Source organism: Myripristis murdjan, chromosome 16, assembly GCF_902150065.1.
Source record: "Myripristis murdjan chromosome 16, fMyrMur1.1, whole genome shotgun sequence".
NCBI lineage: Eukaryota > Metazoa > Chordata > Actinopteri > Holocentriformes > Holocentridae > Myripristis > Myripristis murdjan.
The window spans coordinates 28,588,399-28,616,008 of record NC_043995.1 but is presented as its reverse complement, the minus strand read 5'-3'; the positions used below and the strand labels follow the sequence as shown (position 1 = coordinate 28,616,008).

Sequence of the window (27,610 nt, the reverse complement as noted above, 5' to 3'; positions counted from 1 at the left end):
TTGTGTGGGAGTGAGAAACAGTCCACAGCAGATGGTGCTGTTACCTCCTCACCGCGGGACATGTTATGGATTAACTTCACATTACAGTAACGACTCTTTATAGTAAATTCATGAGTCAGACGGTGGTGCTGAGCCTTCTGGAGGTGTCAGGGGTCTAATTGCACACTTGATATGCTCTTTCCTTTTGACACCTGAACCAGCTTTCCACATCAGCGTTCTCCCTGCTCAGCACAAGGGAAAATAAAATAGATTAGAGATAGAAAAAAACGCTAAAAACTACAATTAATAAAACAGAAAATAAACCTTCTGGGCTCATACAAGCATGCACTAGTGATTGTTTAACACTTTATCTAGACTATGGGTGGGAAATATGGGTATAGATTACTTACATACTGTATGAATTTCTTCAAACAGTTCCTTAAAGTTATTACCTTGAGCTAGAACAGTGCACACAGTAGAGTACAGATCTCTGTCAGGCGTATCTCCACTTTTCTGGACAGCGGGCTGCCCAAAGTGCTGAGCAAAACTCGGGAGAGACTCAGCAGCCTGCTGCATTGTCAAATGCTTTTCAAACTACAAATAAAATTACTGCATGAGTCAAATAAACCACAGCACAGTATAGAAAATATACCACAAAACTCCCTAAGCCTCTCGAGTTTAGCTGTTTCTTGTCCTCTGTGTGTGTTTCACTTTATCACACACATTACACCAGTGGTCTGGAACCTGTGGCTCACACTCTGTTTGTGGCTCTTTGCCAGAAGACATGTGGTTTTTGAGCGAAACTGCATTTCAAAAGAGCAAAATTCACAAAATCAAGCAAAATCACTGCTAAAGCCTCTCTTTCTCTTTTTTCTCTTTTTTTTTTTACATTCATCAGGCATCAGGCAGTTTAACCTGTTTTAACCCGAGGCTCTGACGCTCCTTACGTTGTTTTGTTCCTGTGTGTCTGCTCTGTGTTCTGTTGTTTTTCTGCTCAGCCGTGTGTGAACTCGCCCAGAAAACACAGTGCACCTCCTGGATTTTTATCACCAACGGTCAGAGCAAACACAGCGAAAACGAGCGAGTTAGACATCGAATGAAGTGTGGGAGCGCCGTACAAAGACCCTGTAGAGCCAGAGCAACGGTGGTCGAGTGAGCTAGACAGTGAATGAAGAGAGAGAGAGAGGAAGTAGGAAAAACATGTCATACATAATTTGAGTCACAGCAACCAGAAGAGGTTCTTCAGAGGACAGACATACGTGTGCACAAAAAAAAAAAAAAAAAAAAAAAAAAAAGCTGATAGGCCCAGTAGTTTGTGAGATTAGCTGTGGACACACACACACACAAACACACATACAGGGAACAAAACACATGATCTCTTCCAGACTGCCCCCAGCAAAGTTAAATATGAGCAACTGCTTAAATATAAGAGAAAACTACAGAATGAAATAGTGCAACCAGGATGAAAATATAATGAGGATGTATAGGAAGACCTGAGGAAATAAGTGTGTGAATTCACAGTGATACTTATGCCGTGCAAATGCGTCTCAAATTAACAAGTCTACAGATGGCAATGCATATGTAGGGAAAGTGCCACTGTGTGCGGTGTAAAAAAAAAAGAAAGAAAGAAAGAAAAGAAAAGAAAAAAAACATGCATTTCACCAAATAAGTTAACAGGTGCAGAATAATTTGTGTATGAACTTCAGAAAACTGGTAATGGCTTTATGTTTTTTTGCATATCTCAAATAGATACACACACATATGGATTCATCTGACAGGTCAAAGTGCAGTTTCCTCACGGTCCAGGAATTCCTCAAAAGTGGAATCGAAATTTGTCATCTTCAATTAACACAAAAAAAGAAGTAAGTAGTCATTCACTAATCATAGTTACTTATTTCCATCAAGTTCACATTATGCTCACTTCCCCTGCAAAATAAAAGTGAGTAATAAACTCTAATGTGACTGATGAATCTAAATTGGGCTTCATTTTTTTAGTCATGGGGAAAAAAACATCATGTTGCTTTTGTAAAGACCCTGGGAAGTCATGGAGAAGTGAGTGAGTTCAGCACCTTGGGACTTTTTGGGGTTCAGCATCATCATGTGCAACACCAATCACCAATCAACCACCAATGCTGAAATCTATCAATACCAGGATCAGTTATTTGATCAGAGAGGTCAAACTGTGAAACAGCATTTAAGTAGATGCTATATTCCTGGATATTTGTATGGTTTAGGTGCAAGTTATTTGCTTATGTGATCAAAATCCTGGGAAAAAAAACGAGCGTACTAGAGAGGAAGGTTCATGCCTCGCGGGGATTCTTCTCAAAGACACAAACACGACTTCCCGTTTTCCCTCTTCTTGACATCGACGTCAAGCTGAAGATAAACTTGCCAGAGAACCAGAGAAACCCCGAGGAGCTTGCCAAAGAAAAATCAAGTTAATTAGCGATGTCAACTCCGTGGCTTTGTGTTAATAAAGAATTCTAAATTTTTCCACACGCCATTTATCATAACATGGCAAAGATTAATTATTACCCGTCACTTACTCTGAATACTCCTCTGCCACGGATGGTTATCGAAGTTTCAGAGCCATGTCCCTTTGTACTGTGGCGCACGTACTCCCTGCTATTTATAGATGTGTTGGGCTATTGAACCTATCAGGCAAGAGGAGGGCGACAAGCTGACATATTGACTCCACTGTAAAAGGATATGGCCTTCACCTTTGCATGAAATCCCGCTAATAGGCAGCGAGCGAATTCTCCCCGGGGTCTCACTTAATGGAACAAGGAAATGTCGCTCAAGAGAGACAATCAATAAGACTGTCGTATTCAATGAGAATTAGATCTCGCCGGGCCCGCTCTCATCTAAAAGGGAACAAAAACAATTACCAGCAGTCATTTAGTCTTTGGTAGCATAATGGCTGCTTTTAAGCACACGCTGAAACATTTGCACTGTATGGCAATGCGTCAAGTGCATTGGGTTTGAATCGAGCCCGGGTGTTTCATTAATAAACTAAATAATAGCACCGTCAGAATAAATATGTCCCCTGCGACCGCCTCAGTTGGAGCAGACAAGCCTATTTCCAGTGAAGTTCTGTTCAGTATGAAATGGGCTGATAATGCTTTACATAGGAGAGCATTGGTGGCTAATTTTCATGCACACCTCTTAAACATAAATCTTTTGTTGGAATCACATCATAAAAGTCTGTGCATGCTTGTCTGGTCCAAGTGAGCAACATCAGTGAGTTTTGGGGAATATCTGAAACAGTCTTCTCAGTGTTTACCCTGATGTTCATGCACACACAATCAGATAATTCAGTATTCATGTAAATAGCTTATTATGTATTATGCATCCAGCTGAGCCCGATGATACAGCAAAACCTTTGAATGAGTGCTGCTGAGTTCCTGAAGAATCCTAACATTTTAATACAATTTTATGTATTGTATTTGTGGCATGGCTTGGGTTCACTTCACAGTCTTACTCATTAGGCAATCAGGAAATCAGCAGCAGAAAAATCCCAAAGTTAATTTACTGTGCTGCTGTGACTGATCACTGATCTGTCCAAACGCAGAAAACCCACTGAGCTTTAAGTTATGTACGTGATCAGGCACACTGAGGACTAGATTTACCAAAGGAATGAAAGAGAGTGAGAAATGTGAAGTAGATTCAATTTATTGTTAACAGGGGAAATAGTCTTTGGCCTTTAGACCGCGGCAGGAAGTAGATCACCATGGGAGTCGATCCCGTGGAACTGGAGCCTCCATATATGAAGGAGATTTCCCCGGAGCCTCGGCGCTGGTGGTGGTGATCAGGAGAGGAGAGCTCGATGATGGGATGTCGTCATGTGAGGGAAACTTCTGATCGAAGGGTTTGATCCCGCGGCTCCAGATGTGTGGAGGCGGGTCACGGTGCTGAGAAGACAGCTGAAGGACAGCAGAGAGAGACAACACTTCAAAGTCTGACGGATTACAAGTGATTGGCTAATGGCGAGTGCGTCACGTTGTGATTGGATGAGGACAGGAATGAGCTGGTGGAGCGTAAAGAAAGCAGGAAACTGCGCTTGTGATTTGTAGCGAAGTTCCTGACTGAACTTTTGCTCAGCTTCATTAGTAGGTGCAACATCTCTTCAGTGTTAAAAGTCAGGGGTTTAAGTGTTAAACACAACAAATTTGACAGTGCTGCCAGTAGTGCACCCTGTTTTAAGGTGTTCACAGAGATTATTTATGTCATAGCTGAATCTTTTGAATGTAAAATCACCACATTTTTGCATTTTTTGATACTCATTTGTTAAGCAACAAACCCATTGCCAACATTTTGTGATTGTGATTGTGATGGATAGTGCTGCAGTCGAGATTAAGCCAACGAGATTAAAGACTTCCTAGCCCTTATTTTTTGCCTACAAGGAAAAGATCCACTTTAAGATCAATCAAACATGTCGTTTCCCATAAATCATGCAGACGGCCCTTGAGCCAGTAAGTAACAAGATGCATCATCCCTTTGAACCACTTTTCATCCTAATGTGTCTAAAATTTGAAATTGGAAATATAGCCTTCCCCCAATTGTTGCATTTTTTTTTTTTTTTTTTTTTTTTAAATGAGAAACAAAGATGTATCTTCAACTCAGGTTTCATCAAAGAGAGCTAAGGAGCTAAAAGCTGAAGACAAAAAGAGATGGAACCAGATTAGAGCGAATCTAGGAAGAATCCATGGAGGTGGTGATATGATGCTGTAGCAAGAGGCTGATGAAATACTTGTGATATTCCAAGTCGTCTCACTTCCTCTGTCTTCTCTCCATCTTCCTCTGACATGTCAGAAAAAGGTAGCGACAAACCCGACTCCTCTCCTGCTCTCTGTGAGGAGTGAAAGAGATAAGGGCATGCCAGTTCGATAACATCCGAGCGCCCGTGTCAGTGTGAGAGTGTGTTCCGCTCACTGGACCGAAGCCAAATCACATCAGCACTGGTGAGGAAAACACAGATATGCTTGAGTGCACCGTGCTCCTCCAGCTTCCTCACCTTTGACTTGGCAAAAACTGCTACCTGATGTTTGAACCAGGCGCAGCACAGCTTCCTCACATCAGCACACCTTCATTTAGTAAGAACATTTTGCAGTCAGATGTTTTCACTGTTGTATTTTTTTTCTCCAAATAGAAATAGTTACCTTTAGGGTACACTTTTTTTTTTTTTTTTACCATTTTGACTAGTATTAGACCAATTTATCCGCCTTATTTTTTGGGATTTCTTTATGTCTCTGTCTTCCCTCTCCAATAATCTCAATTTTTGATCTAAACTGATTTTCTTTTCTGGAGCATTTTACAATAAATCAGCAGGAAGGGGTTCAGTGCCGGGCCGTTCAATGGCAGCACACATAGCTTCACATGAACATGTTGATGGAGACTGAAGCTGCGATCCATAGTTTATGATACAGTCTCATCACCAGGCCACTTGCATTTGATAGCACTGCATCTCAGTGCTTTCCCAATCCTGTAAAACACACAGGAAGTGATGCAATTTATATTTTAGGCAGCAGCAAAAAGAGAGAGCGCCACTGAAACTCAAACTCCATAAACATGAAACCAAAGTAGAAAGAAGTTGCAGGGCTGAACATACTGTTTGATTGACAGGTGATCCCTGAATTGGACTGCAAAAACACTACATCAACATCCATTTTGCATCGAAGATGATGTTTAAATTTAAGAAATGATAATCTTGTAGATGCCATGGAGATTAGTTTATATCTGTTTTCTCACTTGTGTTGCAGATTTGTCTAAATATTTAAAGGAAACTCACTTGATACATCAGCTGATGGTCTCTGTGCTTCTGTTTTTTTTTTTTTTTTTTTTCCATTTCCTCATAACATGGCAGATGGGAAGAGCGAACAAATGTGATTTGTTCCCTCAGTGCCACAAAATGTTCCAGTGACTCATGTTATGATAATGGTTCGCTGCTCCGCACCAACTGTCTGCACGGGGACAGGGGGCAGTCCCACTGCCACTGCACACACACACACACACACACACACACACACACACACACACACACACACACACACGCATGAACGCTCAAATGTAACCACACGCACACACACACACACATACACACACACACACACACACACACACTAGATACTGTATGTGCACACATAATTACTGCAATTTGGTCTCTATGATGCTCCAGCTTGGTGTTTGTGTATTTTCTGCATGTGATCTAGTGCAGGGGTTCTTAACCTTTCCCATCCCAAGGCCCACCTATTCATCACTGTAACGTGTCAGGGCCCATGAAAAAAAAAAAAAAAAAAAAAAAAAAAAAAACACTTTTGTTTATTAAACAAGTGCTGACACGAATACCATTTGTCCTTATGAATTTAAGTGTGGTGGTTCATAAAATCAGGATTGTCCTTAAAAGCTTAAAAAACCGAAATATAAATTCCATAAAAAAAATCAATCAGAATAATTACATTCATATAAAATCATTCTGTTGTAACTCTGCAACAGAAAAAGTTCTTGAAATAAATAATTTAAAAAACAGGACAATATTGGGGGAAAAAAATGGTCTGATGTATGTATTTAATAGCGGGTGCATGTCAGGTTCCAGATCTTGCATTAACGGGTAGGGTCAGATGATTTGGGGAAAATTGTGCAGGACTCCTAATAATAATAGGGTATACCACAAGGCTCCATCTTAGGACCCCTGCTTTTGAATCTGCACATGCACATGCTCAAGCTCTATTATGAACGATTATTTGCAAGTGTTTTATTAGATTCCTTTGCTATGCTGATGACGCTCAGTTATATGTTTCTGTTTCACTGAACAATCTCAGCCTTGGCAAGTTCCTTTTGTTAACTGTATCTCAGACATCAGTGTGTGGATGGCATGTCACCTTTCTCTAGCTGAATCACGATATGTTTTGGTCATTAGGGTCAGGCATTTTACAACTAAACCAAATCCTATCATGCATGAAATCTAGATGTTACCACTGAATGCTGTCCAACCTTTAAGCCATTCAATTAAAACAGTATTTTACTGTTTCTTCTTCTTCTTCTTCTTCTTTTCTTCTTATTTTTATAGTTTTATGAAAAACTGGTATACACATTTGTAACCAGCATATCGGCTGCTAGAGTTCAACAAAACCCAGTTACAGATTTTTACATGGGCTTCCAGTCACAAAATAGACTCAGATTCTCTTAATAATTTATTTTAATCCATGAAACAAACTGTTTTATTTTAAATTAAGTTTGATTTGATTTAATTAAATTCCAGAGATGTCCACCTTTGACCAAATTGCTGGTGTGTATGTAAAACTAACTAATGGTTTATATATTATTATGTGTTATTAGCCCCTTACTTAGGGTAAAAAATAACATTTTAAAGGATGTGATCATATGTGCCATTAAATTTGATAAGTAGATAAGTATTAGATATATGTATTTTTTCACTCGTGTTACATGCAAAATTAATATGTATAATTTTGGAATGAAACCCTTCATTTGTGAACAGCCGTGTGGACATAGACCATACAACCAGCTCATTTTCTAACCTACCAAGATTAGCTGTGATTCCTACGGGATAACTTCAGGGATTTGCAAATGAATGTCAGTGTCTTCACACTTCATACTCCTTCATCTCTGCCTGGAGACAAAGTGCAAGCGTCCCAGCTGGCTGTTAGATAGCTAGCATCAATCTGGCCTCAGCCCAGGCGGGAGGCAGGCCCGGGTCACGTCAGGCGATGTGGACGGGACGGGACCTTACGTAACGGTCCCATCATGATACATAGTGTCCCACACACTCCACAACAGTGCTGCTGTATATCGCACAGGAAGCCAGAGGTGGAGTGGACATGGTATGTGTGCAGTGACATGCTGTCACAGTAAGCTGGTTGTGGTGGAGAAAACATGGAGAGACAGTGTTGCCCACACACAGCACCTAGCGGCTCCTCAAGTCATTTGAAGTTAGTAAAGGGTGACTTTTTTTTTTTTTTTTTACTTTCTATGATTGAATAGAAGGTCACTTAGGTGAACCAGCTAACTCAGATAGGGTTAGTATCACTGGACTGGATTTTTTTTTTTTTTTAATTAGAATAAAGAATGCTCGACTACATAATATTAGCTAGTTTGTATTTTTCAATGGGCTTCATTGTGAAGTTGCATCAGTTCTGTCCACGGAAATTTAAATCAACCAGTGTGATTATTTCAGCCTCAAATATAAATAAATATAAAAATATAATATACATGAATTCAGTGATTAAGAGGTGTGGTCCAGTACGTTTGTATATAACTTTTACAAAGACTTCTCATGCATAATATAATGTCCAGTGCCGCAATTAGAGGAGCAGTGGGCTAACATATATCTTCAAAGTTTGAAGGACTTCACTCTACTCACCTAAACTTCTTTTTCTCAGTGGCTCGTAGAATTGAGGTACTTCCTCTGATCTGCTTACGCTTACTGCAGGACTCAAGATACAGACCTGACTGCACATTTCATTGTATTTACCAACAAAAACGATTCAAATCAGATCAGAATTTGCACTGATGCGGGACGGGCCTGCAGTTGTAGTAACAGCGTCTGTTTGACCCATCTACGTCTGACCCACATCCATAATGACCTCAGCAGAACTCATGATGATGCAGATCTGATCTACGCACCAGCGATTGGTTCTTGGTGTACCGTTGCCACTGACAACCGACTGTTTTCATCTGACACGCATGTTTTAGATCATATTTTTGTATGCCATTCTCTGTATCCAAAACACTTCAGGCCTGAACAAGATGATATGTGCATGCTAATAAAGATCAAGTAAGGTGCAGGGACACACAATCAGCCATTGTTGCTGTTGTTCAATGCTGTGTTACCCATAAATCTGTGATCATCTTTCATAAAATTATACCACGCTGAAACAAAAGTCTCGACTCAAACCTTTTTTTATTGGATTTGCAATACCAAGCTATGGGGCATAATCAACAATCATCATCAATCATTTATTTATTTTTTTTTAATATTAGTATCATCATTATTATTAAAATTATAATCATCATGAGAATTTCTGCTTTATTAGATATGTACAGTGGAGAGAATCATGAAGGACAGATCAAAGAGAGGGGGGGCCGCTGCAGCTGAGACTAACATCAACAATATGGGATATGCGCTCTACACACAGAGCCACCGGGCTGCCCATCAATAATTTAAATCTAATACCGACTGAAACAAAATTGATATTCACCGTTTGAACCTGCCCCCTAATGTTACTGATAGAACAAAATTAAGTACTTTTCATATTAAGCTTTAAAACTCAGAACACATCCCATTTGCACATTAAAAATATTTAGGCATACCTTATCCGTTTGTCTCAGATTTGGCATTCCCTCCTCCCCAAATCCCGCTTTTTTCCGTCTTTTTTTTCCCCAACTCCCCTGGTTGCTCCTGTTTTCCTGACATCTGTCTTCTTCCTCCTCCTCCGTCCATCCATTCTCGACCCTGATCCTTCCCTCATCCCCTCATCATTCACCCTCCACCCCCTTCATCCATCACTCCTCAATCCTTCATCCCACATTCCTTCTTCTCTAGACCTTCTCGACATCATCTTGATTCCCCACTATACAATAAACTATTTTGACTATTGTATCCTGCTGGGGTGGTTACTAAAGGAACAGCTGGTATCTTAAGTTCTTCACTGATCCTTCATACTTAAATGGCACTGAGTGATGATTTGAAGGTAATTAAATTTTTTCCTAAATGTGATACGGAGCTTCTGGAGTGGATTTGAATGCCTGTATTTCCTTAAAGGCTTGTTAATAGTCCAGACAGTCTTGGCCTGCATGAGATAAAAATGTGACTCAGAGCAGGAAATGGTAGCTGTATGTCACTGTGAGAAGGAGATGCCCTGTAGTAACCCTTTCACATGTGAAGGACATGTCAATACTTCAACTGGGTCGGCCGCTCTGGCACAAATGTAAACACCCACATGACGTGCGCGGCCAGCCTGGAGGCTGCACTGAAACACAAATGCTGTTGGTGCACACGCATCGCATATCTGGGTCACGGTTAAACCCATCCTTCATGAAATTCAATCCATAGTTTGGCTTGTGGGACGGATGACATGGTAATTACGGGGGAGGCGAGAAGAAAGGTGTGATCAGAGGCTGCCGTTACGTGAAGGTGGGCTGCTGGATGAATTGGAGGCGTTCGATTTGTTCCCATACGCTGTCTGGTTGAGGCTAAAGACTTTTTCTCCTTGTGCTTTTTTTAGAAGGCAAAGTAGATTTTTTTTTTTTTTTTTTTTTTTTTTTTTTTTTGAGCTTATGCATCATCTATAGGGGTTTTGCCAGGTGCATAAGCTCCATAGCATCACCCTGTGGGATGTTCACATGGTACAGATACACACTTTCACACCTGGGAGCTCGCTGTCTCCTTAACTTGTGGTGCATTAGAGGTGTTAAATGCCGCTCTTGTAGTAGACTCATTCACTTTCCTTGCCCAGATTTTTTCCAGTCGATCCTCAGTTTCTGAACATACCACCATCTGCTCACAAGCATGCCTCCCCGCTCTTTAGGCTGCTAAGTGTTACACCGACATTATTTATTCAGATTTATTCAAACTATGGAGCTTTATGACAGTTCAGTCTGGGACAATGCCCTTCAAATTCAAATAGCATAGAATAACAGCACCGAAAATGAAAGTCTGCGAACTATGGCGCAGATCATCAGGATTAAAAACATAATCCAAACCAGGAGTGACACCAAAATGCAAGACTTCATTGAGATAAGGAGTTGGATGGGAACATCTGATAGGCAGCAGTTCCTCTCACTAGAATAACTCAATGAATCAAACTCCAGCCTGGATGTTTTCTTAACTGTATGAACACCACACTGCAAAAAATCCAAATCTTACCAAGATTATTTGTCTTATTTCAAGTAAAAATGTCTTATTTCTAGTCAAAATATCTCATTACACTTAAAATAAGTCATGATCAGCTCAGAAATTACTTGTCTTTAGACAATTTTCACTTGTTTCAAGTGAAAATTAGCTTGAAACAAGAAACAAATTTTGCCAATGGAACAAGCTAATTTTTACTTGTTTACTTGTGTCACAAGTAAAAATTTGCTTGTTCCATTGGCAAAATTTGTTAATTTTCACTTGTTTCAAGTAGATTTTCACTTGAAAGACATTTTTACTTGAAATAAGACAAATAATCTTGGTAAGATTTGGACTTTTTGCAGTGCAGAAAAGGTAAATTACTAGAAAGAGCACATCGCACTAAAGTCACCAGACTTGACTCAGATTTGTTGTAGCTGCCCCCCTGCCATCAAAATCTATAATCTTGGCAGAAAAACTGTCACTTTGACTTTGGTTTAACATCCTAGGTGTGCTGATATAATTACTACAGCTGGTAGAAAAAAGAAACCAGTACAGAGGTTACGAGGTAATTATTTTCCATGATTGTTGGTATCAAAGACAATCAACTGTACGTGTGAATTGCATCTTAATTACAATGGAGTCCAAAGATAGAAATTCCCAGCTCTGCATTTCACTGACTGGTGTGCGTGTACATTTACTGTACATCTCGGCATTTAGCTGACACCCTCACACACGGTGACTTACACTAAGTGAAAGGAGAGAGCGTCTGTGTCTTAGCCTCAGGCGGTTCAGCAGTACCCGTGGCTGTTACGTAACGGACCGGTGGGGTTGAACCTGTGACCATTTGTGCACGGGACAGTCGACTAGCCTGCCACCGTGAAACTTTGTCCGCGTGCCACTTCATTTTTTGGGGGGATTTTGAAGAGATCCTTGACACACACTCCCCTCCTCTTATTTCAATACCTTGCACTTGGCTAACATTTATCCCATCCTGTGTTTCGGTGCCGTGACCCGCGGCTCTCTCACGACTGATTGCTTGTTATGTGGGTAATCTACGAATTTGAGCTTGTTAGACCTTTGCGCCCACTGTACACCTCTCTGGGTAAGAGTGCCGGCTAAATGCCTCAAATGTCAATGCCACTTTACTGAATACTAATCATCCAGGGCCTGTTTGTTGCCATGAGCACATTTGGCTTCGTTCTGAGGGAGGTTCATATGAGGAATCTGGTTTCAAAACGCCACACGTCCAGAAAATACGGCGCTGTTACCATTTTGAAAGACAGGTAATAATTTCCATGTTAATACCTTTTTTCAGCCGCCACAGATTATTACACCAGATTCTGACTGATGATTACACTTCCTCTTTCAACAATTATCTCCCGTCTCCACCTCCTCTTCCTCTGCCTCCCTCCCTCTCTCCTCCTCCTCCCTCCCATTCAGCCCCCATTTTCCAATCTATCCCACTGTTTCACCGCTTCGCTTTCCTTTCCCTCTCTCTCTCTTTCTTTCTCCCTTCCTTCCTCTCTCACTCCCCATCAGCCCTCTGGAGAGGATTTCCCACAGGTTGCTGCACTTACCGCCTGCCGCATTGAATGTTAATGTGGATGTGGCCGACGAGGTGTCACGGTAAGCGGAGTCGCGATGGGAGGGAGTGGAAGAGGAAGAGGGGGAAAAGAGGGGGAGGTGGAGGAGGAGGAGGAGGAGGAGAAGGGGGGGGCAGGAGAGCTCAGGACCTCGGGCTTTGCAAGAGAAGGAGGGGAGAGGGAGGATGAGGAGGAGGAGGTGTGACGTGAGCGAGCGGGAGTATGGGAACTGATCATTGCAGACCAGCACTAGATCATTATACGCTCTCTCTCTCTCTCTCTCTCTCTCTCTCTCTCACTCTCTCTCTCTCTCTCTCTTCTCCTCTTTCTCACCGCTCTCCATCCCCGGCACTGCTGCTTTGACCAGAGACTCTCAGAGCAAAACAAACAGTGCACCATCCACATACTCACACACAGCAGAGAGCGCTGCTGCCACTGCTGCTTCACCCCTCTGTCTTACTTACACACACACACCTACACACACACACACACACATACACACACTCTACTCTCTACACTCTAATTACAAACACCCACTCTTGCCCTGAAGACACAGAGGAGGATACAGCAGGAATGTGACTGAGGAGTAGCGCGTGTGAGCATCATCTGAAAACATCCACCTGGAGGAGGACTCTCTGGGGCTGCAGCAGGTGAGGAGCATGTTGATATGTTGAGCGTCTCTCTCTCATTTCATCCACTGCACTGTGCTGTGTGCCGCAGCGGCCGCTGTCTCTGTTGGCGTGGCATCACTGGCGTCTCCGCTCGGATCTTCAGTCGGCGGGCTGCTGCACATGGATCCGCCAAACAGAGACCGCAGCTGCTGAATCTCCTCACTGCACCGCTGAAGAACAATGAAGCTGAAAAAAAAATGATGTTTGCGGGGCCGGGTTCGTTTCACGCTGAATGGATGCCAGCTGAGTGAAGTGTTGTTAGGATGCACTGCAGTTAGGCAACAACCAGAGAGAGAGAGAGAGAGGGGAGGATGATTACAGTGCAGTGCATGTGGACCGCACAGCAGGAATGGGCTGTACATGCCAATACCATCTTAGACCCTCTGCACGGTGCGAGGGATTGCCGCTGGACTTTGTGCAGATGTGTGGCACATAAGAGGGATTGGCAGCATCGGCTTGTTTCTGCTATCCGCGTGAAATGTTAAGTAAGATGCTGCCGAGCACTTTGTAGTTTCAGCTCGAGCGGCAGATCAAAGTTTATGCGAGGGAGGCTGATTCCCACGCACTCAGCATGTCAACACAGCGGCAGCGGTGGCTGCACGTTGTGTTGACTGCTCCTTTCCTTTTCCATGTACAGTCAGTATAATGTAAACACTTCTCTGTTAATAATTCATATGGTTGATTTTTAAGGAATAGCCTTTTTTTTTTTATCTAGGACCCTGTGAGAGAGAAGGTTAAATGTGTTAACAAAGGGCAATTTGTACTCATGTATGCACAAACACACACACTTATGCATGTTGTATACACAGATTTTTACACACACACACACACACACACACACACACAGATGAGCACACTTACACATGCACGTACACACATGGACACAGGTGGGTCCACACAAAATTAGAAACATTTATATCTCTCTGCACATTTAGTATTATGTGAATTTATGCATATGTCAATACACACACACACACACACACATTTCATGGACAAATGAGCATAATAACAATTTCACACATCTATGCACCTACCCACCTTTTCGGTGAAATCAGTGAACAGAGCTGTGGGTGAAATTGTGCATCCACTTGTTGATGCAAGGATTCGCTACCCGTTAATTGGGTCAGAAAATGTGAATGCCTCACTGCTGCTGGGATGCATGCATGCATCAGTGACACTGTCATCGGCACAGCAATGCACACAAACAAACACACACATATAGGGAAACCTAAAATCTGTGAAAAAAAAACAAAAACAAAAAACACATAAGTCCTTGAAATGTAAACAGTGGAGAACAGTGATGCTTCCACATTGAAATACACTGAAATCTGCAACAGAGAGTTAAATGGTGACAGTATGACTTTGTGCTTTGACCAATATCATTTAAAGACCTCATGCATTCCCTACCAGTCAAACCATTCATCCCATACCATTCACGACAGTGGGTAATTCTGCCTTCAAGCACGATGCTGCCTCCGATTTCAGGCCCTCTGCCAATCTGATTACATGATTGCAACTGTCTAATTACTGAAGCACAGCACTGCGAAATATAAAATGACACTCGCCCACTTTTGATTTTCACCTCTGGAAAGAACAGAACTGCTGATTTGGTGTCTAAAGAACTGGCAGGTCAACATCTGCTCTTGGAGGTAAGACACACTGCTGTTGTCTTCCATCTCAAGCAGCACCTGCAGGTAACAGACCCCCAAAAATATGTTTTTCCAATCTTTTTAACCAGCTATGAATCGACCTAAAACAACTTTATTATTATTATTATTATGGGTTTTTGGTGTTTGAAGATAGTCAGGATGGCGTTTCAGAGGCGTTTCACTGACTAGCTACAATTTTTTGGCATGAAAAGAGCCAACTTTAAAGATATGGAGTTTTAGCCCAGAACATCAACTATTGATGGCTTCAGTCTAAAAAAAAATGTTGGTACAAGTATCAGCCTTCAAAACCCCGATCAAAGCCTAGTCAGTGAGCTTGGTTCTTGTGAGGCTATTTGAAAAGTCTCACCAAGACATGTGAACACACCATGTATCATCAGAGAGCTTGGATGTCAGAATTTACCACTTTTTTCCCCCTCTGTATATGACATTTCTCATTTTCTTCACTTGGTGGAAAACATTTCATCACTGTTGGATCAAGCCAATCAATTGACAGTGCAATGTAAATCTCAACTGTTTTGTTTTCCAAAATTGAACTGTTATTTTCCTATTTCCACCTGAATCACATCCACCTCTGCAGTATCTGACTCCTCTGCTCACTTTCATTTGTAAGAGATAATTCACTGACGAGGTGTGTGTGTGTGTGTGTGTGTGTGTGTTGTGGGGGTTTTTAAATGCATGACGCTTTGCACCACTCAATGCAAAGCGCCTCAAAAACATTTTAACACACACCCCAGAGTGGATTATCCTGCTTATTACATGGGTCCTTGCCAATAATAAGAAAGAGAGATATTAATCTAGCTCTGAAAATAAAGGTCAGACAGTCAAAAGATCGTGTCAGCTTATTTGGCTAAGGTGGAGTTGTAGACATCATGGATCTGCTAAAATGGATTAAACATGGCACAGAGTTACACATAAATGACATCAGAGTAATCAGTGCAGAAAATAATCAGAATTATTTTGAAGCAATTGATATTTCAAAACAGGGTGTTTTAAATTGCAGTTAGCTTAGTGCTTAAATTTCAGGTTGTTTCTGTGGTTTATAGGTTGAATTTTATGGCCAACATGTGAATTTGGAGCAGTGATTGACATTTGCATCACACAGTTATGAATGCACACCCTCCAGCCAATCAGAAACGTGCATTCAATCAGACTATGGCAAATATGAATAAAAAGCACGTCTACATTCTGCATCATTGCTCTTCACTCCTTTAGTTGTTTTCTGGCCCAAACACTGTGCAGTATGTGCTCTTCACATGCATCCTCATGTATTATTCAGAAATATCCCTATATGCATGATTTAACAGTGTAGCACAATGCAAACGCAGCATTACAATGGAAGCAGAAGTTACATAGACTGCAAATCTAATAGTAAATGGGATGGTGGATAATGCAGCCATTTTCTAGTAATTATAACCATAGTTCTCATAATGAGGATGTGAAGATTTGCTCCTATGAAGCTCAGTGGCACCAGTTCTGCCAAGGCTGGAGGCTCTACTCTCACTGAGGATTAGTCTCATCACTGTAATGATCAATGGAGGACAGAACGGGCCCAAGGTCTGAAATCATTGAGTACAAATATAACAAAACTGTAAATAAATAGATGAATTAATATAAATAAGGAAATAAATAGCAGTGGCCATAAATGAAGAAAATAAATGAGTCAGAAAATCCATTAAACTAAGAATAGTCGTACATATGGTCATGCATTTCCCTTGTTCTGCATGATGATGGAGCTGTGTCAGTCAAACACACATGGGTGGTGTTTAACACACGCTTTTACTTTTACTTAATTTGTGTTTGTTAATAGGTTTATTTATTTATTCATGCATTTCTAAGTATGGCTGACTCAGTCCTACATACAGTACAGACTAGTTTTAAATATTAAAGACTCATAAATACTTAATGCAAACTTGAATGTCAGTACCAGAATGACAAGTCCCTACAACAACTTGGTGGGGAAAAAAGTTGTTGGTTGGAGAAAAAAGGGGAAAAAAAAGGATGTTTTTGCTCATCTTGCAGGAAACAGCGCCCTGCAACAAGTTGAGAGGGGAAATCTAGTTTGTCCACAAAGAACAAAACAACTGATTTTCCCGCTGATGTCTAATTTCTGACCTGTTTTTAATGCATGATCCACTGTTTGATCTCCATACCCAGCCGTGTCGGATTCAGCCACATGCTTGGTGCCTTTACCCGGCTCACGATCAATATCATGATCATGTCCGGGCCCTAGCATGTGCAGCTGGGTCTGCGGCTGTGCGCGGTGCAGATAAATGTTTCGTTGTGTTAGCGTTTTGACAGGCCAGTGTGTGCTGCTGGCCGGGGGATGCCAGGCAGACGGAGAGAGGAGGCCTGAACACGATGACCAGCCAGGACAAGTGGGTCACGCTGACCCCGGCCGAATTCTCCCTGCTGCAGGAGTACGCTCAGTGTGAGTACCGGCCGCACGCCTGTCCATGTCTGACGGAGATTATTTGGCTGTTTGTGTGCATCTTGTAGATCCATGTGTGTGGATTTGTGCTCTGTAATGTGTGTGTGTGTGTGTGTGTGGCTGTGAACAGCAGATTGTGTTTTAAATGTAAGACTGCCTCAACAGAATTCAATAAATAGTGTTGGCTTCCCTGCTGTTTTTGACTGGGAGCTGATCATTTCACCACTGATTGGTCTGAACCTTAACATTAACTTGTGATCTAGCCAGCTATTCAGTGTAACCAGCATGTGGTCAGAGCAAGAAAACTGGACAAGGTATCAGTAAAACCACCACCACAAGTGAAGATAAATTAAATAAATATCTAAAGTATGAATCAATCAATAAATAGCAGTCATTTTCTGTTTTTACTGTCACTTAATTTGTACTTATTCGTGCATTTCTAAGTATGGCCGACTCAGCTCCACGTATGAAACTGGCATCAGAAGTCGCTTAAAGTTGAATGAATGAATGAATGAATGAATGAATGAAGGCTTTATTTTGAACATGTGCAAGTTGTCCAAAAAGAAAAAAAAAAAAAAAAAAACAGCAAAACAGCAAAAGAACAGTTGAAAACAATATTAACTTAACATGTTTGAAAAGGAGTAGGAAGAAGCACAATGCTTATTGAATCCTACCCGCTCTCCACTTAGTAATTAATCAGTTTACCTCCTGTGTATCTTGTTTTTTTTTTTTTTTTTTTTTTTTTTCCTGATCACATACTCACAATCACAAATAACTCAACATATTTACCGGTGCCAACAAAAAAATAAATAAATAAATAAATGACAAGTAAATAAACAATATGTGAGAAAGTTGGATGTTAACATTCACATTTATTGTTTTGCTAAACTGAACAAAAGCTAAAAAACAGCTTTTGTTCAATTTCACTGAAATGACACTTTACAAGCTAGACTGAGGACCAAAGCTTAAGACAGGACAGTTTCTTTGTCACAGTAAACTAAATTTTGAATTTATTTATTTATTTTTACCTTATTAGACTATTACATGACATCACTCAACTCTTTTTCTCAGGTGTTTCAGTGGTTGCTGGGAGATTTGTGAGGCAGCTACAAAGCATGTATGAACATAAATATATAATATTGATGCTCCAGTTGGAGTATTTTTACCTGTTTAAAAGGCTGTTCTTTCATGCCGTCTGACCACACTACTAAACTGCACAGAACAAAACGGCGCTGGCCTTGCTACCTGCGTACTACACACCGCTCAAGTGTGTCGAGGTTTTTCTGCCCGGAGCTGCAATTCAACATCACGGCCACGCTCGCTCCCCATTCAGAAAACCTGCAGAGGTTTTAAATGTTGTTCACTTTTGGAGTGTGAGGCTGCCACCAGTGTTTCTCCCTTGAACGTGAGATGCTCAGTGGAGACAGGCTTCAGAGAGGAGGAGGGAGTTTTGGGGGATTTTGAAACCACAAATTAATCATTAGCCATTTCCTGTCATTTCCTGCCATTTGTGTTAGAAACGCAGCTTTTGAAAAAGAAATTTAGGCACTTATATTCTACACAGCATGTGATCTTTTTTTCACTGCGCTGGTCAATGTGAAACTCTTGAACTCTGTTTGTGAGGCCCTGCTGTCGATCTGCCATTTGCCAGAGTTGGTTGTTGCTATGTGAGTTATCATTGGATCTCTGCAGAAGACAAACCCCCTGAAACTTTTAACACAGTTGTCAAATAATGTGCTGCTGATATGATCTGCAGGCCCTGAGCAGACACTGCCCCCAGGCAGATATACAGCCCATAACTCAACATGTTTGTGTTTAATTTCACACTGTGCTGTGTTCCCATCCTTAATCCCTGAATTTCCCCTGAAGCATTTGTATTGACGGTAAATTTTCAGGTCTGTCAGCTTGGCGAGATGGAAAGTTAATGCGGGTTTTGTACCTACAGTAATTCACTGCATGTCACACACACATGAATAGAAATGCACACACAACCAAACATGCATACACACAGACTTCTCCGGTGCTTTGCTCCAGCAGCATCACACCACCCATTTACGTACAGTAGCACCATCCAGCAACACTGCGTCTGCTGAAAGCCGCAGTCTGATCCACTTCACTGTGGCGTGTAACTGAAAAAAAAAAAAAAAAAAAATCACTCCTTAAAAAGATAAAACTTTGACTTTGCCAAATGTAGGATCCTCTTGTTGATTTCTCAAGCTCAAGCTGCTCAGGCACTGAAGCTGTCTGATGCTGTTCGGGCTGCGAATGATTCATTCTCGGCACAACAAATGGCTCCCCTGCTCACCAGACTGTGTTCTGGATGCCCGGAGTTTATGTTATGCTCCAAGATGTTGACACATTTCATCACTTGAAACAGCACCAGAGATGGAAAAAGTGACGCTACCTGCCGGGCTGATGGCGGGATGTTGTGCGCCGCCCACGCAAACACACGGCTTTGGGGAGCTTTGGATGCACAAAGCAAGTCGCAGCAGCATCGTTTGTGGGAAGAATTAAACAAAAGTCTGCTAAAACGCTGCAGAAAAGGAGCGGAGTCATGAATTATCTAAGTTTCTCAGATCGCTCCGAGTGCTTTCTGCGGTAGCTGTCCTTACACTAACAGGGAAGAGGCAGTGGCCGTTGAGCAAAATGTATCCCGGCGCTAATTTCAGCAACAAACTCTACATCTCGGTGGCATTTTAACCGGGGGCTCCTTTATTAGCCATTCACAGTGCCATGTCCGAATCTAAATAATTAATGCTTTACGCCCAGGATCTCCTACAGGCAAAGTGTTTCACTTGGCAATGACATTTCTCCCTTTAATTGCTTCGTGCCTGGTGACAACGATGTTTCTGCCTCTCCTGCTCTTTCTGGCAGATGCCATGTCGACAAGCCAATCAAGGTTTTTGCCGCTGACTCCGTGTTTTTTGAAAATATTTACGTGCGCCTCGTGGATGGCACAGACGCTGGAGAAAACTCGAGCTTCACAACAGAGCTCGATATGAAAAGAGCGTGAGGCTGAGAGGCAGGGAGCACAATGCAAAAGCAAAGGAACAAGAGAGCGAAAGTGACTTTATGTGTGTGTGTGTGCGCGCGCGTGTGTGCTTGCGTGCGTGTGCACATGTGTGTTTGCAGTAGATAGAATTTGGATAATTGTGTTTCAACAAGCTCAGGGAGAGTCTTTGTGCTCCGTGCAGCTACAGGTTATAAAATATCCCATTCTCTGCCGCACAACAATGGGCATCACATCTCCTCGCCCTCCCTCCTTCACTCTCCCTTCATCTCTGCTTCTATCTCTCCCTCCCTCCCCATTAAAGCGAGCTGTGCACACTTTCATAACATTTTAATGGTGGTACGCCTAGCCAGGCACCTAGGGCCTGGCGCAAAGCAATTAGAGCTTCTCTTTATTTGATATAATGGCTGATGTGGGTTGTATAGCAGAGCGCTGCTTTACAGAGGGAGAATTATTTTACCTTTCAAGACAATGTGCAGTAGACCTTCAATACCGAGAGCGCGATGGCGAACCTTAAAAAAAAATACTTGTCCTCTGATTACTGCGTGGAGCACCATGGTTAAGTCATTAGGCTGAGTGGGAGAATATGCTGTTATTCAGCTGTGCTTTCTGACTGTGGCAGGCAGTCACTGAATACATAATCAGTCCATCCTGTAATGGTTTTTGGGAGGACGATCTGTCGGTGAAGATGGTCAATGATGATAGTCCACCCTGAGACCGGTGTAAAACATTTATTCCTACGCGTGGCCTGCGCGATGCATAATGAGAAAATCATTGATCCTGAGCACAGCCATTAAGGCAAGAGGCTACAAAGGTGGAAAAAAAAAAAACACAAAAATGTGTAGAGGAGCTACTCTTGATGATCAAAAAATAGCAAAATAGCAGAATGAACTCTCAGTGGCTTACAGAATAGTGGCCATGAACACCTTCTAACATTTATTTTATGGTTATTTTGGTGTAAAATTGACGGCACAGCTAATTAAAAGGAAGTTATTTCTATTTTTTTTTTTTTAGCAGTTCTGCTTTATTAGACAGTCACAGTGGGGACAGGAAAGACGAGGGCAAATGGAGCAGATTCAAACCCATTTCGCCGCAGTTCAGAGTTAGTATGGCATGCTACATGTGCTACACAACGAGCCACTGGGGCGCCCTGCTACTTCTATTTTCTTTGCTGGCGCGATGCAGACTGTGCACGACGGACCGCATGGCCTGATAACTCCTGGGACGTTTGGCTCGAAGCCTGGCGGAAATCAAAGACAACCTGAACGCAGTCTCAATTCAGTGCATGCGCTACAAAAATGACCTCTGCCCTGTAACGGCAGTGGAGACACGGCAGACATCACATTTCCCCGACTGCAATTTAAGACTTGAAAGACTTTACAGCACGGTTTCAGAGAGTTTGAGTCTGAAAGAGAGGGGGGAACTCTGCTCTTCCCTCCGTTTTGCTCAACTTACCTGGGAATCTGAACTACCAGCGCCCCTGTTCACACTCAGCAACATGTAATATAACCTTAGTTATGCACATTTTCAAGGCAGAGTGGTGCTGGAGAAAGAAGTAATTGGTTGAGCAAACAAAAAACAATATTTTTGGAGCAAAGTGAAATGAGACTGAAGCAAAGAAAGCAAGAGGTGAGAGGGGAAGAGGCTAATGAAGACTACATAGCATTCAATCCATGCTTCTATCCAGTCGGCCAGCTTATCTGACCTTGCAGGTTTAAGGCGGCCATACTAACCCATAGTTATTACAGCAATGTTGATTCAGATTGGGTCAATTAAAGCGTTCTGCGGTTATTTCTGAATAACTGCACGCGGTTGTCAAGGCGGTCGTCGAGCGGCGACCTCATTACCGTATGTGTTCGTTCCAAATGAACGAGCTCCACCGAAGGAAGTCTTGCTGCATGTGTGTTATGAAAATCTCAAATCAGGTTCACTTTATATACCCGCTAAGTGGCCATCGTGGTCGGCTGTGGGCTCGCAGGAGGATCCTTCTTGCAAACTTTTGTGACTCACAAACGGGGTGAAGCTCAAATATACGATGGGGTCGGGGTGACGGGGCCTCTCTGCGCAGCTGGAGCTCTCAGAGGTGCTGACAAAGTCCAAAATAAGCACCGCCACAATGAGCGCTTTTGGTTTTTGGTTTGCTACACCCTTAATCACTCATAGGGAGACTTGTTTGCATTATTTATCTGTCATTTCTCAAGAAGCGGAGAAAATCATTTGCAGCGGACAGCACGTTTTTTACCCTGGTTGTTTGAGTTGTTGATCCCTAAAGACAAACTTGATGAGTGGCGATTTTGTAACACCAAATAGTATAGTCACTGTCTGGCATGTATCTAGAACACAATGCACAAACGCAGTGACTCGTGCTCAATGTCTCTCCTCAGACTCGACCAAGAAGCTGAAAGATGTGCTGCAGGAGTTCCACGGCGACGGCGTGCTGGCCAAATACAATCCAGAGGAGGTAGGAACACTTTACACTGTTGGTATTGTTTGCATGGTGTGCAGGCGGCACTGCGCTTCAGCCTGTACCGGCGCACTGGTAATGATTGCATGAAAGCTACAAAGCTATTGATGTGGCTGCCGTCAATAAAGAGAGCTAATTAACCACCGCGGTGAGCGTGCAACTTATTTTCTCTCTTTGTAATAATAATGTACATGTGTATTTGTGGATACTTTGTGCTGTTTAACCCTCAAGCGACCGACATATTTTGCACCCGGTGCTGAGCAGCTGGGACCAGATCAGACCCCAGTGTACTGTAAAATTATTATTATTATTTTTTTTTTCATTACAGTGTCAATAGACATGTAACAGACATTTCATTTCCACAACATATAATAAGAAATCATTAAAAACAAAGACATAGAAGTTGCATTCATATTTTGGCACTGGGGAAAAAGGAAAAACATCATCCAGATTATTGGAAAAATCTTTATTTATTGCGACACTGATGCTGAATCACTGCAGTATTGTTCCGTTTGAAAGAAACCAGGATCCTTATAAAGGTTAATATCAAATTAATCTTTATATGGGTGATAAGCTGCTTTTGGGTCATGCGCTGTATGACCCCAGATGATATGTCAAAAGGCAGGAAAAAGGCAAAAACCTGAAACAAAAGTCAAAGTCAAGAACTTTTGGAAGGATCAAAGAGATGAGCATTGCTGTAAGATTTGAATAAAAGTATATTTGTGGGCTCAGATTTGACCCCAGCTGGTCACTTGAGGATTAAATGTAAGCCGTGCATGATTACAGTAATCTATAATCTATGTCTGCTTTTCTTGGCTCATCTTTCTTCAATGCTGCGTGCTACAGAAGCAGGAAATCCTCAGCCAGGTAACTGCTGTCTCTTCCTCTCTCAGACATAGAGCTGTTAGTTTCACCTCTCTCAAAGAGTTATGAGGTGATAAAAGTCATAAAACTGACGTCATACTTATTTTGTCTTGTGCAAAGAAACAAAACTAATTGAGACACTTCACCCTTCGATCAGATGTGACAGTGTGCCACCATTACAGGGGAATATTGCTGAAATAGTTTTAGGAGAACTGTGTTCATAGGCAGTAACTGTAGTAAATATAGAATTAGAGAAGAATAAATGCACGGATTCATTTTTCCCTCATCCACAAGATGAATTGGGTACCCAACTTCCCCTTGCGGATCAATAACGTGTTTCTGTCTTCTGAATTGTTTAGAAAAATGTATTTTTACTACAGCGATTTCTGAACTTATAATGAATAGCCGGGTAACAACAAGAGACGTTGGGAGTTTTGTTTTGCAACAACCGTGTGACGTTCAAGAAGCTATTTTCTGCTCTCGTACGAATGCAGGATGAATGGAAAAGAGATGAATTCGTGGAGAGAGGCCGCAGAAATGGCTCCCAGTGTGGAGCGAGCACACAGCTGAGGAAATGATAAGTTGTTGACCTCACATGATGCTGTTTGAAGGCATCTCGGAGGACCAACACACCCGGGTCATTTGGCTCGAAAAAATAAATGACTAAATGAAAAGAAAACATTCTCCTTCAGTTCTGCGCTGAAACAAGATACATGACAACGTTGTTCCTGTCCAAGTTCATTTGTGGTTTTACTGTGTGAGACTCCGTGCGGCGTAGCAGTGCGCAGTTTTCACAGTAGGATGCTGCAAAGCATAGACGATGCAAAATAATTATCTTACATTAATTATCTGATATGAAAGCACATGACAATCCACAGGCACACTGTTCAGAAAGAGAAAAAAAAAAAAAGCCCGAACAAACATTTTTTTTCATTTTTCATTTCAAGAAGTGAGGAAATCTTTCCAGCATGAATTCTGGGACATGTTGTGAATGACCGCAGATTTCCCCAAAGGTGAAAAATAGAAATACATTTTGAAAATTGGCTGTGTTTCCTCAGAGCCTTTAAGGCCACGAGGACTGGAAACTTCAGCTCAGCGCTCGTTCATCACCGGAGCTCAGCGTCGCTGTGATAAATAGTACAAATCATGCTCTGCCTCTGTCTCTTCGTAGGAGATTGACTTTGAGGGCTTCAAGGTCTTTATGCAGACGTTCTTGGAGAGCGAACTGCCCGAGGAGTTCTGTCAACATCTCTTCCTGTCGTTTAGCAACAAGGGGCCCAAACCCAGTCCGTCATCGTCTGACAAACCCAAAGTCTCTGGTAAGCACAGGAATAAAATCATTGCCCTAACAAACCATGAAGTTATGCACACAATATTTTGGACTCGTTGCCATTGAAATACATATATTACACATTGTTTGTTCCAAAAGTGCAGCCTGCAGCCAACATTCATCCCTTAATCCATTTTCCTGCAGTATTTGTGTTGAGACGTCTTTCTGGCTCGGTTGGCTAAAGATAGCTAGCTCACTGGTCTGAGTCACTGAGACGTCAAACCCCAAATAGGTCAAATCAACACACAATTACAAATTGCTCATGAATTGGTATAATTGAACTGATTAAAATCACCCTCCAGCCACGGATCAAACCCCTGAAAACCATCTGAGTTCATCAATACGTTACATATTTACAAAACATTTCTTTATGCCTTTAAAACAACTTAGATATCACTCGACACCTTGCCCTCATTAACTATGCATGGAGCTATAAATATGCAAATGTCTTCCCATCTCACACCTGCTTGCACACCAGCTCATAATGTGTATTTGATTGTATTTATCCAGGTAAAAAATATATATATAGAGAGAGAGAGATTTTTTTTTTCCAGCGGATGTTACACTGATATTGTATGAAGCAGTTGTTTTTAATTGTTTATTTTTTAATTTTTTTTTTTTTTTTTTTTTTTTTTTTCAAAACACTCGTGTGGGTCAGCTCTGTGTACGCAGAACCAGGAAGTCTTGGCCTTGGCCAGGTTACTCTTGGAAAAGAGATTTTGAATCTCAGTGAGTTTTTTACCTGGTTAAATAAAGGATATTATTATATTATTATTATTATAAGTCCATAAGCGACACTCGTGAAAGTTGTATCATAACTGATAATCTATCCATGTAAAATAAATGTTAAAAATTACAGTGAATCTCCCAGTTACACTAATATTGTTCCTGGGAAGTAGCCATGTCAAGTTGGTCTAGTTGATTTACTGGAAATAAAACACTGAAGCAACCAGCGGGTTTTAGCTCATGACGTGGAGAGCACCACCTCGTTAGCTGACGGGATTGGCTCCTTATGTTTATGACGTCGTAAACTTTGTGTGTCTGAATCCGTCTTTTTGATCTTCACTTTGACACACTGCGGTTTCAAAACAGAAAAAAACTCAGCCATGGCCTTGACTGCTGATGTCACTCCTGATTTGTCTTTTAGCACATGAAAAACACCACATGGACGTGTCAGTGAGAGCCAAAACTGGATTTTCATCCAAAGAGGTCTTTAAGATTAGCAACGGCAATCTCAAGCCAGTGCTATTATCAGTGCCGGTGTATCAAAATTTCAGGTTCAAGTTCAAGCGTGCTGGATTTATAGCCCTTGATCAGTGTTTACAGTCTCACAGGGCAGACACGTACTTTATGAAAACCAAAAACAACACCCCCTCATTGTAGACAAGAAAAACTCCCAAGAAGCCCCAAAAGCCAAGGGGGGAAACATGGAGGAGATGTTTGGAAGGATCACAGGGAGACGGAAACCCCCTCCGGGCCGGCCAGGAGTGCAGCGGGTGCCGAGTGAGCAATTACAGCTCAAATGAAATCCAGTCAATTAAGAGAAATCAAATTACGACCACATTTTCCACAAACCCTGTTGCCTCCTGTCGCACACAGGATGCTGTCGCTCGTCCCCCTTCACTCCCTCCCTCTCTCTCCCTGGTGTCGCTGCCCATGTGTTTGTCTTCTCTTTCATTTTGCTGGGGAGGATAAACATGTTGGAAATTATTTTTCCTTTGTCCTTTTAGTCCGTCCACCATCTGCTGTTGCCAGAAACTCTGAAAACTGCAGCTCCGCTTGACAGACAGGGCCCTCCCTCCTGTTTCGTGACATGAAGCAGTCGCTCTTTGTGTCTCGAAGCAATTCCAGCCGATTTCTTGCCAAATGCGGTGCAGCGGCACACTGTGTAAAACGTAATGCAGGGGCCATTAGAGGCTGCCAATATCATTTGGACAGGCCTTGTTTGTTTACGATAATTGTACTAATGTCTCAAAATTATTGTTGCAGTGATATATTGATGTCAAAATGTCACCTAGTAGCCAGTATTAGATTTGAAATAGTGTTTGCTGAGTCTTGTCACGATTTTGGTGTCCTCCTGCGCTGTCAAGACTTGGCTTCTCGTGGCTTTCTGCTAAATTCCCAGCACTCAGAGACTCAGATGCATCATGACAGTTTATATCCACCTGATTTGACGCCGTCCTATCCGTCCCACAATGTAAAGTATGAGGATGTCACCAACCTTCACCCACTCTTCGCCTCGGGAACATGGGTGTCTGTATGCACCGAATTAAAATGTTTATAATGTTCAGTTTGTGTTGACGTTGTTGAGAATGTGTACATTTAATTCTAAGTTTATTACTGAGGTTGTAGCTTGCAGAGGTCTTGTACTGGACTACATTATATTGAGAGGTGTTTCTAATTTTTTGTCCTCCCTATAAATATATACAGGAGGTGGGACAGAATATTGGAAACAGCTGTCAATAAAATGCAGTCCAGTGCAACAGCAGCACTAACTATGAGCTCAATGCCAAACATAGAAGTGAATGAACACCTCTATTACTGTGACAACAAGAAAACCTGAGCATTATAGGCAGCAGGAAAGGAAACTTCATGGCCGAACAGTTACATTGAATTGTTATAGATTGAGCAGGTGGACTTAATAAAGTGTCCACTGAGTGTTTGTCCTGCCATTAATTATAAATGGCTTTTAGAGCGGGGACAAACCCTGGAACCAAAATGATCTCATCTTGTTGGTGCAGAAAACTCCTCGAGGAAACATC

At 41.9% G+C, this 27,610-nt stretch overlaps 1 protein-coding gene across 1 annotated transcript in view; it reads left to right on the top strand.

Annotated features, from left to right (window-relative positions):
* The first annotated feature begins 12,930 nt into the window (after window positions 1-12,930).
* Window positions 12,931-27,610, top strand: part of dgkb (diacylglycerol kinase, beta) — a 72,938-nt gene continuing 58,258 nt past the window's right edge. The window contains exons 1-5 of the mRNA XM_030072298.1: window positions 12,931-13,061; window positions 17,040-17,180; window positions 22,575-22,651; window positions 23,501-23,521; window positions 24,690-24,837. Coding sequence (XP_029928158.1) covers window positions 17,111-17,180; window positions 22,575-22,651; window positions 23,501-23,521; window positions 24,690-24,837 — 316 coding nt within the window. The 5' untranslated portion in view covers window positions 12,931-13,061; window positions 17,040-17,110. The remainder of the gene's footprint in view (window positions 13,062-17,039; window positions 17,181-22,574; window positions 22,652-23,500; window positions 23,522-24,689; window positions 24,838-27,610) is intronic.